This window comes from Myotis myotis, unplaced genomic scaffold (genome assembly GCF_014108235.1).
Source record: "Myotis myotis isolate mMyoMyo1 unplaced genomic scaffold, mMyoMyo1.p scaffold_m19_p_15, whole genome shotgun sequence".
Classification (NCBI taxonomy): Eukaryota; Metazoa; Chordata; class Mammalia; order Chiroptera; family Vespertilionidae; genus Myotis; species Myotis myotis.
The window spans coordinates 22,793,281-22,812,477 of NW_023416319.1; the positions used below are offsets into that span (position 1 = coordinate 22,793,281).

At 48.0% G+C, this 19,197-nt stretch overlaps 1 protein-coding gene across 8 annotated transcripts in view; it reads left to right on the forward strand.

Annotated features, from left to right (window-relative positions):
• Positions 1-19,197, forward strand: part of MYOF (myoferlin) — a 137,937-nt gene that overhangs the window by 36,356 nt on the left and 82,384 nt on the right. For all 8 annotated transcript variants that reach the window (XR_004972182.1, XM_036336582.1, XM_036336580.1 and 5 more), the window contains exons 5-7: positions 3,630-3,717; positions 17,630-17,796; positions 18,609-18,737. Coding sequence is in view for 7 of the 8 variants with exons in the window: in XM_036336582.1 (XP_036192475.1) it covers positions 3,630-3,717; positions 17,630-17,796; positions 18,609-18,737 (384 nt within the window). In the remaining variant the exon portion in view is untranslated. The remainder of the gene's footprint in view (positions 1-3,629; positions 3,718-17,629; positions 17,797-18,608; positions 18,738-19,197) is intronic.

The window sequence follows — 19,197 nt, forward strand, 5'->3', positions numbered from 1 at the left end:
TCCTAAGTAAGTCCATATTGATCTTATATTGAGACCAGAATTCTCTTCAAGTGCATGTAAAAAACATTGACTCAAGCATCAGCTCTGAGATTTCATATGACTGCTAACATCCTATCTAATAAAAGAGAAACATGGTAATTGGCGTATGATCGCTACCCTTCCCATTGGCTAATCAGGGCGATATGCAAATTAACTGTCAGCCAAGATGGCGGCCGGCAGCCAGGCAGCTTGAAACTAACATGAGGCTTGCTTGCTTCAGTGACGGAGGACTCCAACGTTCCCCGCCTGCCGCTGCAGGCCTCTGAGCTGCAAGCAACTATGTAACTAACATAGAAGCTAAACAAAACCCCAGAAACCTGCCGGGCTTCAGCCAGCCGGATCGCAACATTGTAAGCAAAGGCCAGAAACCTACTTTCAGCAGCAGAGGCCTAAGAGCTGGAGCCAAGCCTCAAAGCTAAAGCTGGCCCAGAATAAAAAAAAGAAAGAAAAAAAGGAGCGGTTGGGAGCTTCAGTCACCCCCAGCCTGAAAACAGCCCTCAGCCCCTCACCCAGACTGGCCAGGCACCCCAGTGGGGACCTCCACCCTGAAGGGTGTGTGACCAGCTGCAAACAGCCATCATCTCCTCACCCAGGCTGGCCAGGCACCCCAGTGGGGACCCCCACCCTGATCCAGGACACCCTTCAGGGCAAACCAGCTGGCACCCACCCATGCACCAGGCCTCTACCCTATATAGTAAAAGGGTAATATGCCTCCCAGCACCGGGATCAGCGTGACAGGGGGCAGCGCCCAAACCCCCTGATCGCCCTGCAGCTCTGTGTGTGACAGGGTGTGGCGCCCCAACCCCCTGATCATCCCTGCTCTGTGTGTGATGGTGCGGCACCCCAACCCGCCCCCCCCATGGGCCCTGCTCTGCGTGTGACGGGGTAGAGCCATAACCTCCCCATCGGCCCTGCCCTGAGTGTGAGAGTGGCGGCACCCCAACCCCCTCATGGGCCCTGCTCTGTGCGTGACAGGGGGCTGCGCCCCAACCCCCTGATTGGCCCTGCTCTGTGCATGACAGGGGGCTGCGCCCCAACCCCCCTGATGGGCCCTGCTCTGTGCATGACAGGGGGAAATACCCCAACCCCCTGATTGGCCCTGCTCTGTGCATGACAGGGGGTGGCGCCGCAACCTCCCCATCGACCCTGCCTTGAGTGTGACAGGGGATGGTGCCCCAACCCCCCAATCGGCCCTACCCTGAGCATGACTGAGGGTGGAATCACAACCTCCCGATTGCCCTGCTCTGTGTATGACAGGGGGCGGCACCCCAACTCCCCAATCGGCCCTGCTCTGAGCCCGACCAGGGGCTGCACCTAGGGATTGGGCCTGCCCTCTGCCACCCAGGAGCAGGCCTAAGCCAGCAGGTCGTTATCTCCCGAGGGGTCCCAGACTGCGAGAGGGCACAGGCCGGGCTGAGGGACCCCCCTCAGTGCACAAATTTTTGTGCACCCGGCCTCTAGTCCTATATAATAAAAGCCTAATATGCTAAGTGTCTGGTCGTCGGGTCAGCCGTTCAACCAATCAAAGTGTAATATGCTAATGATATGCTAAGGCCACTTTCAACTGCTTGCTATGCCGGCACTGACCACCAGGGGGCAGATGCTCTGACCAGTAGGTTAGCTTGCTGCTGGGGTCCAGCCAATCGGGACTGAGCAAGATGGGCCGGACACACCCTGGAGCCATCCTGCAGTCCCTCCCCACATCCTTCCCCAGCCCTGATTGTGCAGTGGTGGGGTCCCTCGGCCTGGCCTGCTCCCTCTCACAATCTGGGACCATTGGGGGATGTTGGAGAGCCGGTTTTGGCCCAACGGCAGAACAACTGGTCACTATGACACGCACTGACCACCCGGGGGCAGATGCTCAATGCAGGTCAGTGCACACGGGGAGTGCTGTTCAGCCAGAAGCTGGACTCATGGCTGGTGAGCCCAGCGGCGATGGCAGGAGCCTCTCCCGCCTTTGCAGCAGCACTAAGGATGTCCAACTGAGGGCTCCCCGTGGGGAGCGAACCTAAGCCATCAGTCGGACATCCCCTGAGGGCTCCCAGACTGCGAGAGGGCGCAGGCCAGGCTGAGAGATGCCCCCCCCCCCAAGTCACAAATTTCGTGCACCAGGCCTCTAGTGCTTTTATAAAGCTACCATTCTTAAGTCATTAACCTCTAACACCTTCATTTTCCAATCAACTTATTTTGCTTGGGAGCCTGGGCACAGGGAGAAAATTTTATTTTAAAAAAGGCCATCCCTGTTGACAAGAATATAGGTTAGGCTTCTCAACATCGATTAGGAATGTCAATTTTCTGATAGGTTTCCTGTGAATCAGCATTCTAACCATGCAACTTAAATTCAGAATGTTGGCTCTCATCTATTTACCCAAAACCTGACTGAGCAAAATGATACTTAGGAAACATGGTACAAGTCAGTGATTTTTTTCTGGCTGCCTTTTTATTTATTTATTTGTTTATTCATTCATTCATTCATTCATTCATCACCCAAGGATATTTTTTCTATTGCTTTTTAGAAAGAGAGAAAGAGTCACATGTAGCAAAGTAGCAAATGAAAGTATAGGATGCCTTTTTACATTTGAATTTCAGATAAACAATGAATGGTTTTTTTAGAATAAGTATGTCCTAAATATTTTGTCTGTATTTTAACTGGGAACTTGGGTGTGTGCCATTTTTATTTGCAAGGGAACCTTTATTTTGAGGCTTATACTTCCTCATTTTTTGCAGTTAAAATTCCTTTCTGTTTGGTTGATATGGTTGTGGTCATGTGTTCACATCCCTATGGTGATTCCCCCTAGCCAATGTTTTTGAAAATTTGTAGGTTCATGAAATATAAATGTAGAGGAAACTTTTCCGTAAAATAATGCACCATGTGAGAAATTTATCTCAGATTTTAAAAGTAGGAATAACTATCTCCTGTAAGGAATTACCATGTTTTTCTTCTTTTCTTTCTGATACTGAAAGTTGCATAGCATTTTCAGTTCTCCGATCTTGCCTTGGCTTCTAGCCATCTTAAGGTCACATTTTATGTAAATCTTGAACTTCCTGATTTGTGTATTTGTTTCCTCTAATCAAACTTGATTCCTTTTTTAACCTATTTTATGGGCCACATTGTTATATCATTTTTTATTCGTCACTTAAAGTTCTTTTAAGAAAGAAGTGTGAAAATAAATTTTAGCAATTAAAGAAGTCAGGGAGCAAACAAACACATAATCATTTACAAGGAGCCTCTGCGACTGACTGTAATTCTGTGATTGGAGGCGATCTCCAGTCTAGGATGAAGGCTGATTACAAGTTCAAGCTTGCCTGTCACAACATTCTTCCAGTTTATGAGGTCACCCTTTAGCACTGAGACACTAGGCCACTTGTAACAGGTAATGCCTTTCCCAAGCGTTCTCACGCCACCTAGGCTCACACATGGGAAGATATAAACAGTGGAGTGTGTCATCCTTTTCTCTTTCTCTTCCCACTTTCCCACCGCCCTGCTCACCCCTTCTAGAACTTTAACTCCTGCTGAATTGGTTTGCATTGGTCCGTAGCATTCCAACACCCTGCACTGACTCTGTTTATATTGCATTGTTTCTACCCAGGCCACCATTGACTTGGTGATTGGCTATGATCCGCCTTCAACTCCACATCCAAATGACTACAGTGGGACCAGCGTGTCAGGCATGGGAGGTAAGCTGACCCTTCTGAAGGCCCAGCCTACCCCAGGGGGGCTCCACGGAAGACATACAGAGCCTCCAAGAAGGCCTTCCTTGTCTTTACACTGTAGCTCCCTGCTCACCTAGACAGGGCCCCGTGAGGCAGGTGGAGCTGCCCTGAATCGGGAGGTAAGACAGTGCCTCACAGTGAGCTGATCCAGCACATACAGACTCCAGCAGAAGTTTCTAAGCGAGGCTTTGCTATGGATTTGTAGCTTCCACCCCTGACGATGGCCCCTGGTTGTGAGGCTCCAGGAGTGAACTCTCCTCTCCTCATGTATCTGTCCACCTCCAAGTGTGCAACCACCAGGCTGTGCTCTTGGCCGCCAGTGTCCTGGTCAGTGCCCTTGTTTTGGAACCTCTTTCTTTCTCTCCCTTGGCCCTGATCCCCAGCCCCACTGCTAGATAGCCCCTTGGTCCTTTAAGCAACTGAAATTTTACATAACCCACCTTTCTCTCCTTGTTCTCTGACATGCGTTGTCAGTCACTCGGAGCCATCGGGCGCTGCTCTGGATGGGATTGGGGGTGGGGGCTGGGGGAGGACTTTGGGTCGCAGGTGGATGGAAGTCTGCAAGACAGAAAGGCCTTTCACACAGCTGAGTTTGGCCTCCTCTTAGCGTCTTTCCAGGGAGGTGCGATGCTGAAGTGTCTCTGTCCCTTCCTCCGTCCTGAGATGTGTCACCAAACCCCTCCCTGTTTCCTCAGCCTTGGCATGTGCCCCAGAGGAAGGGGCCCCTTGTCCCACCCGCTCACCTGCTGCCTTGAAAGTCTCCTCCTGGGTGGCTCCCTGGTGCTCTTCCTTGCCAGGATTGGCTTCTCGGGTTCTATTTTCTCTTTGTTTCTGCTGGTTCTGAACCTGCCTAAGTGGTCTGCTCAGCATCCGCAGCAGCGCCTCCCTTCCTGCCCTGTGGCGTCCCTGCTCGTTCCTCCCTGACTTCTTTTTTTTTTTTTTTCCTCCCTGACTCCTCATCTCACCTCAGCCTGACCCCAGCCATTGCCCAGCTCACCCACACCACACAGACGGCCCAGCATTCAGGATCTGACCCATTTATTGGCCAAGTAGTTGTGAGAGTCCAGCAAGGGTCAGCTGACTCCTCTTCCTTGGGAACAGTGGGGGCTGACGTAGCCCCAGGACATCAGCCACACGTTTTGCAGTCACCCTGTGCCCATCAGCACCAGGACCTGTTGCTAGGTCCTTAGACTCTCAGTCCCACAGGAGCTCTGCAGTGGCACCCGTTGCTGCCACCGCAGAGATGACCAATAAAACGCAGAGGTCTTGAACAACACACCGTCTGGGGCTGCACTGAGTCGTTCTACCCATTTCCTTCTCACCTCCTTCACTGACCATTGCATCGGAAAGAGGCACTTTCTGGCCCACAAAAGGCAGCTCCAACTGGTAGGATGTCAGGAGCAGCCTCTGAATCGGGAGGATCAGCATGCCTGTCCTCACACTGACGTTTTTCCTACCCGGACCGTGTGTATTAGTTTCCTAGCTGTGATAAAGTACCACCAACTGGGTGGCTCCAATAATATAAATTTACCCTCTCACGTTTCCATAGCCTATGAGTTTGAAATCAAGGTGTCAGCAGGGTTGGGTCCTTCTGAAAACTTTGAGGGAGAATTTGTTCCATGCCTTTCTCCTCCCTGCTGGTGGCTGCTGGCAGTCCTCGGCCATCTCTCCAGTCTGCTTCTGTCATCACAGTGTCCTCCTGTGTGTCTCTATCCTCATATGGTGTGCATATGTGTGTGTGTGTGTGTGTGTGTGTGTGTCTGAATTCACCTCTTATAGGGACTCCAGTCATTGGGATAGGCCCATCCTAATCCAGTGTGACCTCATCTCAGCTTGATTACATCTACAAAGACCCTATTTCCAAGTCAGGCCCCATTCTGAGGTTAGAGGTGGGCATGACTTTTGGGAAGACCCAGTGCAACCCAGTATCTTGGTGGATAAAAGGCAGTTTCATTATGTATATTCCATTTCAAAAAACCGAAATGTTAAATGAGCCTTTTTGTGTCACCCTTTGGGAACAAATAACACTGTGGTTCATCCAAATGAAAAGAGTAAACTTGTACTTTATAGTAAATTGGTGTTGCGCCATTTCTTAGTATTTATGGAGTAAAGAAAACAGTTGCTGGGTTTCTTAACCCCTTGTTCGATGCTGTCATGCTGGGGGTGCCAGATGCTTGACAGTCCTGCCCTCCAGGGACTTTCAGTCCAGGTTTGGATATAAGACATTTTTATCCTGAAGGTGGATCAGACCAAGAGCTTTGGGGTCAGACTGGTCCAGGTTGGATTCTGTGTCTATGGTTAATAATTCACTTAACCTCTCTTTACTGTAACATGGGGATATAATAGCAGCAATTATATCGTAAAGTTGTGGCAAGGATTAAATGAGATAATGAATATAAAGTACTTAGCCCAGTCCCTGGCATACAGTAAGTGCTATCCTAATGGTGACTGTTATTATTATTATTACTATTACTAGAGGCCCAGTGCATGAAATTCATGCACGGGGGGGGGGGGGGCGGGGGGGGGTGTCCTTCAGCCCAGCCTGCACCCTCTCCAATCTGGGACCCCTCGGGGGATGTTTGACTGCCAGATATCCCTCTCACAATCTGGGACCTGGCTCCTAACTGCTCACCTGCCTGCCTGCCTGATCGCCCCTAACTCCCCCCCCCCCCCGCCCGCCCCTGCCAGCCTGGTCACCCCTAACTGCCTCTGCCTGCCGGCCTGATCGCCCCCAACTGCTCCCCCTGCTGGCCTGGTCACCCCTAACTGCCCTCTTCCCCCTGCCCCCACTGCCAGCCTGGTTGCCCCTTACTGCCCCCCCCTGCTGGCCTGGTCGCCCCACGCAGCCTGCTGTTTGGTCGTTACTGTTACTGTGACGGAGTCCCAGATAATTTGCATATTCTTCTATTATTAGTATAGATTAAAAAAACAAGCCCAGTTGGCTGGCACACTCTGTATAAAGCTGCTTCCTCTAAAAAACAGAGCTATTAGAAAAGAATGTTCTGGTTTGGCTCAGTGTCATGTTGAAATGACTAAATGCTTTCTTTTAAAAATATCTTTAAAAAGATTTTTTTTAATGGACCCAAAAGACTTTGAGAACAACCAGTTTATGAAGCTATAGGACGTGGAGGGGAGTTCCTTCTCCTGAGATGGACTGTGTAAGCCCAAGCTCAGAAAACATGCCGTTCCCTGGAGCAAAGGCTGCTTCCTGGGAAATGAGAAAAGCATCAACTGGTGAACTTTTAAACCCACTGCAGAGAAACCCCTTGCCCTCGAGGCTCCCTGTGCTCAGGCTCCTCCTCGCTTCTTGTCACCAATGCTCCTGCAGTGCTGGGGGCTGAGCCTCACCATCCTCTTGGGAAGCTGACTCTCAGCGGGTCCACGGCAGTTGGCCAGGTCCTCCTCAGTCCTTTAGAATTCCTGACACTATGGGATGGAGGTAGGAAATGAACCAGAGCTTGGGTTCCTTTTGTTTGGATTTCAAACAAAGAATGTTACTAAGTGCCGGCCTCCAAATGAGCTGTGTCTGAAGGGCCATTTTATTTTAAGTGTGAGATGACAAAGGGAATTTCTTTATTTAAAAAAAATAAACAGGCTTCTTTGACCTGGACATGCTGTCTTTGTTCTGTAGGATGAATATTCACCAAGGCTGGGTCAAGGGCAGCATTCTGAATGTTGGTTTCATAATCTAACAGAAACTTTTCTTCAACATTAAAAAAAGAATCTTTCAATATCCTAGATCAGTGGTCGGCAAACCGTGGCTTGTGAGCCACATGCGGCTCTTTGGCCCCTTGAGTGTGGCTCTTCCACAAAATACCATGTGTGAGCACACACGTACAGTGCGATTGAAAGTTTGTGGCCCATGCGCAGAAGTCGGTTTTCGGCCTGGGTGAGTCTATTTTGAAGAAGTGACGTTAGAAGAAGTGGGGGTGTCCGTTGGTCGGGCGATGGGAGACGCAGCGCGCGGGGGAGGTACGTTGTTTTGAGGTACCTTTGCTGAGGTCGACCCCTTCCAACTCACATCCACACTCGTCTATCTGAAACAAGTATACAAGACGAGTGTGGATGGGAGAGTTGGAAGGGGTCAACCTCAGCGAACGTACCTCAATCAGATTGAGGATATTTTTAGCAAAGGCCAGCTTAGGAGTACCCTAATTAAGTTAATAACAATGTACCTACCTATATAGTTTAAGTTTAAAAATTTTGGCTCTCAAAAGAAATTTCAATCATTGTACTATTGATATTTGGCTCTGTTGACTAATGAGTTTGCCGACCACTGTCCTAGATTATCTGGATGTTTCAAGGGAAAACACTGTTTGTCTTAATGTGACAATTTAATTAAACTAATCAAATATATCTTTGAGTACCTACTATGACTCCATGCTAGGGAAGACACACACACACACACACACACACACACACACACACACACACACATGTACGCATACACGCACACCACACCACACCACGCCAATTTGCAATCTTGGGAGAAGGTAAGACCAACAAACTTGAGACAGAGAAATAACAGCCAGAGAGCCTGCCTCCTGCCATGTGTACCTTAATGAAGTTAAGGAGACGGCTGGCCCAGAATATCTTCCTTTTCCCTTTAGTTGATTCCAAAAAATAACAAGTGAAAAAAAACCCATTTTCTATTCTATATAAAAGTAATGAGTAAGTTTCCTCTAATTTATATAGGACTTTTCAAATCTTAAAAATTTGAGCTTGTTGATTTTTTTTTTTTTTTTAGTACAAAAGCAATACCTGCTTGTAAAAATGTAAATATCACAGAATTATAAGACATAGAAAGTTCAAATCACTCACAGTTCCATTCTTCTCAGATAATGACTGTTCACAACTGCCCATATTGATGTTAAAGGTTATCCTCCACATAGTGGGTACTACAAAGATGAAATTTGAGATATTAATGATAGAACACAGAAGTGAAGATTTTCAGGAAAATTTACCCCTACAAGTGGAAGAAACTTATATGACCATGGGTCTCAGGAACTGAATACCTGAGGGGTTCATGTGAGTTTTTCTAATACTTTTTTTAAAGAGCAGTTTTAGGGTTACCACAAAATTGAGAGGAAGGTACAGAGATTTCCCCAATACTCCCTGCCCTCACACATATATTGCTTCCCCTATAATCAACATCATTCACTAGAATGGTACATTTTTTATGAAGGATGACACATAATAGTTTGACACATAATAGTTCATTGGGTTCAGACAAATATATAATGACATGTATCCATCATCCTATATAATAAAAGGGTAATATGCAAATTTACTGAACAGCAGAAGGACTGATTGCTATGATGTGCACTGACCACGTGGGGGCAGAAGCTCAACACAGGAGCTGCCCCTGGTGGTCAGTGCGCTCCCACAGGGGGAGCGCTGCTCAGCCACAAGCCGGGCTGAAGCAGCCCGCCTCCGCAGCAGCGCTAAGAATGTCCCACTGGGCCTAAGCCATCAGTCGGACATCCCTCGAGGGCTCCTGGACTGCAAAAGGCCGCAGGCCGGGCTGAGGGACCCCCCATCCCAGTGCACGAATGCCTTGCACCGGACCTCTAGTAATAATATAATACAGAGTATTTCCAGTGCCCTAAAGATCCTTTGTGCTTTGCATATTCATCTCTCCCCACCACCAACCTTGGTAACCACTGGTTGTTTTATTGTCTCCATAGTTTGTTTTCTTTCCTGATTGTCCTAGAGTTGGATCATGCAGTACATAGCCTTTTAAGATTGGCTTCTTTCACTTAATAATATACACTTAAGACTCCTCCATGTCTTTTCACAGCTTATAACTTATTTTTCTAAGTGCTGAATAATACTCCATTGTTAGGATGCACCACAGTTTATTTATCCATTCCCCTACTGAAGTATATCTTGGTTGCTTCCAAATTTGGCAATTGTGAATTAGGGTGCTGTAAACATCAATGTGCATTTTTTGTTTTGTTTGTGGACATGTATTTTCGACTCCTTTTGGGTAAATACCAAGTAGCATGATTGCTGTATTATATGTGGTAAGAGTAGGTTTAGTTTTTTAAGAAATTTCCAAACTGTCTTCCAAAGTGTCTGTACCATTTGTATTCCCATCAGCAATGAAGGAGAGTTCTTTTTTTTCTTTTTAATATTTTATTGATTTTTTATAGAGAGGAAAGGAGAGGGATAGAGAGTTAGAAACATCGATCAGCTGCCTCCTGCACACCCCCTACTGGGGGTGTGCCCACAACCAAGGTACATGCCCTTGACCGGAATCGAACCTGGGACCCTTCAGTCCACAGGCCAACGCTCTATCCACTGAGCCAAACCGGTTAGGGCTGAAGGAGAGTTCTTATTGCTCCACATCCTTGCCAGCATTTGGTTTTGTCAGTGTTCCAGATTTGAGCCATTCAGATAAGAATGTAGTGGTCCCTGATGACAGTTGGTGTGGAGCATCTTTTCATATGCTTATTTGCCATCTGTATATATCCTTTGATGAGGTATCTGTTAAGGTCTTTGGTCCATTTTAGTCAGGTTGTTTGTTTTCTTATTGTTGAGTTCTAAGAGTTCTTTGCATATTTTAAATAATAGTCCTTTGTCATATATGTCTTTTTGCAAATATTTTCTCTCTGTGACTTGTGTTTGAATTCTTTTGACATTGTCTTTTGCAGAGCAGGTTTGTTAAGTGGCTTGACTAAAGTGTGTGGTGTTAAAGGTATCCTTTCTTTGGCCTACTTCTGAGACTGCTCCCATGACAGATGCGTGGGCTGATCCAGGCTGCAGGCTTGACCTCCTGAAAACCTGTTACTTTCTCCACTCGATTCGCCAGCTGTCAGTGAGCTTGACTGGAGCCCACATTCTCATGCTCAGATTAAACTATTTTTAAAATCTCCTATCTATTTTTAAAGAACCATCTGTTAAAATTGTGCTTTATCCAATGATAGAAATACAAAATGTCATGCTTAGCCAAACTTGGTGCTTCAAATTGATTTCATTCCACAAACGCCAAAGTCACTTTGCTTGAAATTAAATTGTATCCAGTTCAGAAAGCATTTATTGACACCTGTTTGGAGACATACACAGGTGAGAAAGGCAGTGTTTGCCACCAAGGAGTGCATTTCACAAGAAAGGGAAGATATAAATATGAGTAACTATAGGTCATAGCTGAGGATAATAAATTCCTCCAGAGAAGACTAGGCAGATTATTACATGGGAAATAACTTCTTTCAGCTGTTGGTTTCAACTGTGGATTCGTAGTGCCTCGTGCAGCACTTGGAAAGTCATAAGTAGTCAATAAATGTCTGGTTGGTTGAGTGAATGCATGGGTGAGTGGATGGTGGAAGTGCAGTGGATATGGTTAAATGTGTTTGTTTTTTCCCCCAAGCAAGTCTTTTGGGGAACACTAGGGAATAGACAAATTTGACTGATCCATTCAGAGGTGTAATGTAATAAAAGGGAAGCATGTTCCTGAGGGCTGGGAGTGCCAGGCTGGGCCATTTGTCCTTGATGGACACCCTTGTTTGTTTTCTGAACAGGAGCTGACTTGGTCAGAGCTGAGCTGGAAAATGATCAGCGTGCTAGGAGATCGCTGCAGGAGCTCTAAATGACTGTGGCCAGCAAACTGATTGGATTCGGCCAACTTTTTTCCAGGATATTTAAGAAAATCAAAGTGATCATAATAGACGAGTGGTTCTTAAAATTTAGACACAGTAAAATCCACAGGGGAGTTATTTAAATGTGCGGATTTCAGGCACTTTCCTCCAGAAAGTCTAGTTTAGCTGGTTTAAAGGGGAGCCCCTCCTCCCCCTAATCTGTACGATTAACAGGAACTTCCAGGAGATCCTGATGCAGATAGATTTTGGAGCTCAGTTTGAGGAGTCCTGGGGTTGTGTTTACCTGTTAACATTATCTTGCCCAGACTCGACAGAGCTCTTGGGGCAATATTTCCCAGACTGGCTTATAGCATGTGTTTGCGTGGCTGTTGGTTAGAAGCTCTTCGTGGTACCTTTGTTCTGGTCTATAATTTGGAACCATTCCAGGAGACTCTTAGGGCACATATAGTACCATTTACCCAAGAATTGAGGTGGAGGGTAATTAATTGTTTATGTGGTGTGGTTTTTTTGTTTTGTTTTGTTTTGTTTTTCGATCCCTCCTCCCTCATCTACCTGCTTATGGTTGGACACAGATATTTATTTATATACTGTAGCATGTTAGAAACCCAGGAAAGTTATTATTCAACATTCCAGCTAAATCAGCTGTTATCTCCAAATGTTTTCATGCTTAGAAACTTACTCTCTCCTATTCTGTTTTGTACTTTTTAACTTGCATTGATGATATTATACCAGCCCTTTGTTCTGACTTTCCCATGACCTTTGCTAATTAAATTCTGCTTTACCCAGTACCACCACTTATCAAGACTTTGTCATGAGAAGCAAAATTAATATCACGGGCAGTGGTTGGCATTCTAGGACTCTAAAAGAAAAATGAGTGGGAAGAGTGTTTGGATAAGGATGCCTGCTAGCCAGGGCGGGGTGTGGCTTGGGCGGAGGTGGCTATATTCCAGGCCAAGAGAAACCCAGAGGTGACTGGGCAAGTGTTCCTTTTCCTCAGCCATTCCTAGGCATTGCTAACAGGACATCCCTGTGGTTAGATGGAGGTGATGGAGGTGGGGAAGGAACAGCCTGCAGATCTGGTGACATCTGAGTGACTAGCAGTCCACTCTCTTCTGCTTGATAGGGAGGAGAAATGCTAGATGAGGAGAGGGTGGGAGGCTGGAGGAAGAAGAGAGGTTGCTACCCACTGGGGAAAGGTACTGTTAAGCGTGGCAAAGGCAAATCTGACTGTATCATAAGGCCACCAACCCTTCCCACTGGGTGGGCAAACAGTAGCCTTATAGGGAAGTGCCATTGTCACAGGGGACTACACACAGGGGCGGTTTGTAGGAATATTGCTGTTGAGCTTCTGGAAAGAGGCCAACAGTACATCTCAGGAATTATGGAGATGTGCTAAGTTGCTGGAGTTGTCGTGGAGAGCCATTCCTAAGTGTTCATTAAAATATCACTTGTGGGCAAGTGTGGGTCACAGAGGGGGTTACTGACATTCAGAAAGAAGGCAGATCAGTGCTGGCTGTAGTCAAAGCTCGGGAGGATTTGACTGCGTGACATGGTAATTGTTGGGGAGGCAGGATGGCACTCAGACACAGGAACTGTGAAGGGCGTGTTGCAGCTGGAGAGGAACCGTAAAGACGAGCAGTAACTATAGAGGCTCTGTGCGGCTCGGGAAAGTTGTTGTTTTTTTTTCAATTGTGGGCTATATTTCCACATGTTTATGTTATTAATTTTTTTTAATTGCAGCTTTGTTGATTTATTAACAATAGCCATTCTGAGAGGTATGAGGTGATATCTCATTGTAGTTTTAATTTGCATTTCCCTGACAATTAGTAATGCTGAGCATCTTTTCACATGTCTATTGGGCATGTATGTCCTCTTTGGAAAAACGTCTCTTTGGATCCTCTGCCCATTTTTTAATGTTTGTGTGTGTTTTTTTTTTGGGGGGGGTGTTAATTCGTATGAGTTGCTTATGTATTTTGGATATTCAGCCCTTATTGGATGTATCAATGGTGAACGTCTTCGCCCATTCAGTAGGTTGTCTTTACGTTTTGTTGATGGTGATGGTTTCCTTCACTGTACAGCATGTTTATAGCTTGATGGGAATGCTGCAGTACAGGGGGGAACTTAATGAGCAGGCACAGCGGCAGAAATTGCAGAAGGAGAATCCTTGAGTAGCAAGAGGAGATAAGATCCATGCCTATGCAGAAGGGTTGGCCTCAGGTCAGGACGCATAGACAGATCGGGGATTGTAGCGGTAGGGAAGGCAGACAACAGATGCAGGGAAGATGGTAGATTTGGAGTTGGGAGGATGTGGAAATTCTTTTCTGATTGCAGACCTGTGGACTAGAGTAATGGATGGAGCAAAGAGAAAGACACCAGAGATGTCCTCTGTGGTGAGTTGAATAGTGTCCCCAAATTCCTGTCCACCCAGAACCTGAGAGTGTGACCTTATTTAGAGATAGCAGCTTTATAGTTAAGATGAGGTCATACTGGATTAGGGAGGGCCCTAAATTCCGTGACTGGTGTCCTGTGAGAAGCAGTGAGGACACAGGGATGCACAGGGGAGAAGGCCGTGTGACAATAGAGACAGAGATTGGAGTGATGCAGCCAAGGATCCGGGAGCCACCAGCTAGTAGCGTCAAGGAAAGATCTTTCCCTAGAGGCTTCCAAGAGAGCATGGCCCTGCCAACACCTTGATTTTGGACTTCTAGGGTTTAGGACTGTCATAGAGTTGATTTCTATTGTTTAAGCCAACCGGTTTGTGGTACTTTGTTACAACAGCTCTAGGAAGCAGATACCACCAGCAACTTCCTATTCAGTCAGGGGCTCCCGGCTCAGTTGCCGCTGTGATCACGAAAGAGTCATTGTTTGTAGCTCCACGTGGCTGTGGTTCAGATCCGTGCCTGGGTCTCATGTACAGGGCATGCCAGCACAGCCACTCACATTCGGATAATGAAATGGCTTGTGCAGAAGGGTGCATTGGGCAATGCCTTAGGGGCCCCCCTCATTCTTTGTGGAACACTTAGGGTAGCATTGTTTAACCTGTGCAGCTTCCTGCCACGTAAAGGGGCGATTTCCTGCTCAAATATCTTTCCTCTGCGAAGCAGAGAAGTTGGCAGTCGCCATGACTTAGGCTGGTTCCCTCAGGTCCAGCCTAAAGTCTGGATAGCAGAAGGTGTTTCCAGAAGAAATGGGCTCGTCATCACCTGCAGTCTGTTTCTGAAGCATCCATCAAGAGTTTAATGAGGGCTCGTTCTGAATCCGTGCAGCACAGGGGTGCTTTACCTTGCCTTCTTCTGCTTGCTGCCCTAAACAACCGCCAACCCCAAAAGGAACAATCCACAGTGGGAGGAAATCCCCCTTGCGCCCAGGAAGTTAGTGTTAGTTGTTGTTAAAGCCGTCTGGAACAGGTTTGCAGAAGGCAAGCCTGACCCTCTGTGCTTCCCGGAGGCTGGTGCCCAGGTTGGGAAGAGCAGAGCCCTGGCGCCTGGGTGCTCTTTCTGAGAACTTGAGAAGGTAGGAGCAGCTGTCAGGATGCCCTGGTTTATGACTCATTCCACATTCATCGAGCCTGTGCTGTATACTAGGATTTATGTCAGGCAGGGGGCAGATGGAAAGAAGAAAAGTCAAGCCTCCCGCCTCTGAGAGTGGCTGGTCGTGGGGAGGCCTACGGGTTAACAATAGACACAAGTCTCTGTGGGAGGACTGGGCGGAACAATGTGTGGAAGGCATGTGAAGGGGTGACTCACTCCCTGTGGGAGAGGCAGGGAGGGCCTGTCCCAAGACAGTACATTTCCTCTGGAACTTGAAATGTTGAGAAGTTGAGGAGCTCACCTGGTGGAGAATAGGAGAAAGGACATTCTAAGAGCCAGGTGCCGCAGATGGGTGCCACAGATGGGTAGTGAGAAAGCCCTTCTGTTGAAGCCTCCTCAAGAATAGGGAAGGTGAGGCCCTGGTTATGTTGCAAAGGTCAAAGGTAGCTGTTCCCTATCCTTGACTTCTATGGGGTTCCTTGACCCTGACAGCAATGATGAAGGATTAAGAGGACGGCATCTCTTTCAACTGCAGCCTGGTTTTAATCTACTCTTGCACCAGTGAGGTAGGGCAAAGACTTGGTCCTGGTTTCAGCTCAGCTCCTAGTAATCCAAGTCACTTCAGCTCTATTGACCTCATCTGTAAAGTGGGTGAGAGGCAGGCTCTCTAAGGTCCCCTCAAGTCTAACATTCTGTGGGTCTGGGGTTCCTTGAGGACCATGAAGTGTGGATCCGGAGTGTCAGGTCAAAGGAGCAGAGGGCTGGCTGAGGAGCAGAGTGGGAAGTCACACTTGGTGAGTAGGAGACAGGAAGGGAGGCCCGCGGAAGTGCCTGAAAAGGTTTAGCTGGAGCACCAGGAGGAGAGCTGCAGGATTCAAAACGTATGTGTGGGTCCCAGTGTCCAGTGCCGTGGAGATCAAGCATGAGAACTCAGAAAGGTTCCTAAAGTAGCAGGAAGAGGTCTTGGTGGACCTTTGCAGAGCAGAAGCCAGGTTGGATGGACTCAGCAGAATGGAAGGGTGTTGAGGAGGAGGGTTCATGCTGGGCTAAACTCTAAAGCAGTACATCGGGGAGGCCTTTTACTTCCTCATGGTTGCTCCTTCCTCCCTCTGTGCTCCCAGCCCCCATGCTGCCACTGACTGCTTCAGATTCCACCCCACCCATTGCTGCTCTCCAGGAGTGTTCTAGCGTTCTGCGCTCCAACCCAAACTGATTTCTCAACAACACTTACATTTTAATTTATTTGGTGCTTCTCTGTGCCAGGCACTGTGTAAATTACATTTATCTTTACAATACCCTGGGGTAAGTACTGTGATTTTCCCCTTTTTACAAATGGGGAATCAGAAAGAAACTGACTCACGCTCATGTCTCAGAATTAGGATTTGAACCCAGACAGCATGACTCCAGAGCCCGAGCTTTAAGAGCCGTGCTACACAGCACGCTGAGTGAGCTAATTCATACTATGATGTGAGATAACTCCACGTGGAAATTAAACCTCTTACTTGATTTTGTATTGCAAAGGTGGGGAGTTCAAATGCAGGTCTTTTTCCTAGTCTCTCTTGAATTATATTGCACAGATTACTGGGAGTTCAGACTTTTTGTCTATTAGGGAAAGAAAAGCTGCAGTTTGTCAGTGAGTTTCAAGAGTTTGTCAATGAAAGAAAGGGGAGACATGGTAGGTGGAGTTGATTTTTGTTTTTGTTTTTTAAGGAGTGAAAGATTTGTGCATATTTGAACGCAGAGGGAAGGTGACCATGGAGAAGGGACCACTGGAGGAGAGAGAGAGAGAGAGAGAGAGAGAGAGAGAGAGAGAGAGAGAGATCTGGAGAGTCCCCAAAGAATCAGAAGGGCCCTAATCAGTTTGGCTCAGTGGATAGAGTGTCAGCCTGCAGACTCAAGGGTTCCAGGTTCGATTCTGGTCAAGGGCATGTACCTTGGTTGCGGGCACATCCCCAGCGGGAGGTGTGCAGGAGGCAGCTGACCGATGTTTCTCTCTCGTCGATGTTCCTAACTCTCTATCCCTCTCCCTTCTTCTCTGTAAAAATCAATAAAATATACTTTAAAAAAAAGAATCAGAAGGAAGTGGGTTCTCAGGCAGTGGAAGGGGGTTCACTCTACCAAACAGGAACAACTCTCTCCCCTGAATGGAAGGGAAGCTGGGGTGGAGGAAAGGGGATGGGTGAAGGCACAGACGTGTGTGGGACTGACAAACCGGGACAAAGGGGAGAGCAGGGTGACCACCGTGGTCTGCTTGGCAAGCGGGTGGAGAGGGCCTTCGTGCATCAGGAGGCTCAAGCAGAAAGGAGACTGTACAGACCTCGTGAGCACATCTCGGGAGAAGAGACCTGCGGTGGGAAGGGTGGGGTTGGAGCGTCCTCTCAGTGCTCCAGTTTCCCATGGATACCCCATCCCTCCGCCCTCACCGCTGAAAGGCCCCTTAACGGCAGGCTGGTCTCTGAGACCAGAGCTGGGTGATTTCTGCCGGGTCTGACTGAGCCTCACACCCCCTCCCGTGGCCTCGGCAGTCTCCCTGTCACTTTGAGGACAGCCTAAATGAGAGCCATCATGCACCGCGAACACATCTTCCTCCAGAATCGGAGTCAAAACAAGCCCCGGTCAGTGTCACCAAGAGGCGTCTACTTCACCCGAGCCTCAGGAACACAGGAAACTCTCTGTCCAGGAAGCCGGAGTGTTCAGACATTCCCAGGGGAGGGCCATCTCTGACTGGATTCCCTTTGCGTGTTTTAGGAGAGGAGGAGGAAGATGGAGGTGAAGAAGATGGGTTGGACAGCACGGTCAGGGACCCGGGGCCCAAGGTGTCAGGTAGGACGGTGTCGGAAGCTCAGCTTGCCCGGAGGCTCACGAAAGGGAGGAACACCCGGCGGCTGCTGTCCAACAAGCCACAGGACTTCCAGGTAGGAAGAGCCCGAGTGCCGGGTCCTTGTCTTAGACCAGCCGTGGGCAAACTACGGCCCGAGGGCCGGATCCCGCCCGTTTGAAATGAATAAAACTATTGAAAAAAAAGACCGTACCCTTTTATGTAATGATGTTTACTTTGAATTTATATTAGTTCACACAAACACTACATCCATGCTTTTGTTCCGGCCCTCGGGTCCAGTTTAAGAATCCATTGTGGCCCTCGAGTCAAAAAGTTTGCCCACCCCTGTCTTAGACCAAGTGTCCAGCTTCTGCGATTGCGGTGACGCGGGGAGGACCTGTTCTATTGGCAGTGGCTCAGCTAGTTAAAGAGGACATCAGGTCCTTACCCCAATAAGATGAGCTCTCCATCGTTCTTCTTCGTGTGGGAGGAGGTGTGGTCAAGCTAGATGAGAAGTAAAACCATCCCCTGGGGTAGGAATAGAAGCAAGGGCACTGCGTTTTCCTAGCTCTGGGCACTGCCTTCTTTGCAGAGATGGCTACGGAGTGAGTTTGTGCATCCCAGGGCTCTGCTGGGGTCTGAGTAGTGGCCTCAGCTCTGCCTGCCCTTCCCCAGGCCAGCTCTGGAGTATTTCAACCCCACTCTTGGTTTCTGCGACCCAGCCCCTGTCCCCACCTTGGGAATGAGCACAGGTGGCTGCTCCCCATCCATTAGCACAGATACATTGCAAAGCTGCCTGGCGAGGGTTGAGCCATCCTCCCAGGTGAATGAGCGGAGGCAGCGCCTGAGAGTTCTCTCACAACATGGGCCGGGAAAGCATCCGTAACATCACCCCTTCTGTGCTTGCAGATCCGGGTCCGAGTGATTGAGGGCCGGCAGTTATGTGGCAACAACATAAAACCTGTGGTCAAAGTCCACATTTGTGGCCAGACGCACCGAACAAGAATCAAGAGAGGGAACAATCCATTTTTCGATGAGGTAAACGGGCTCAGGGAGTCTGTTCTGTGTATATGCACCTTCCTGCCTTCCACCCACCTGTCCCCTGTCCCATGTGGGAGGGGAACACATACAACTTAACTGGTAAAGACAAGACAAAGTTCCAGCGTTAAACGTAAGAACCGCTGGGTGTTGAAATCACACAGCCTGCTTCATCATTGCTTCTCAGAGCTGCTGGAGTCTCTCTGGGATTCTTGCAGCAACCTCCTGACGGAGCCCTTCCTAGTGGATCCTGGTACTCCTGTGTGGAGCCCATGATGGCACCTACTTCTGCCTTTGGTCTTTCTAATCAGCAGGATGCTCTGAGGGATGACTCTGTGGCTAAGTGACCTGGCTTTGTTACAGTGTCAAACTTACTTGGCCATAAAGATAATAGATGTTTAAGAAAAGCAATGATGAGCAATAAGGATTTTTTTCTTTCTCTCTCCTTATACTGAGAATA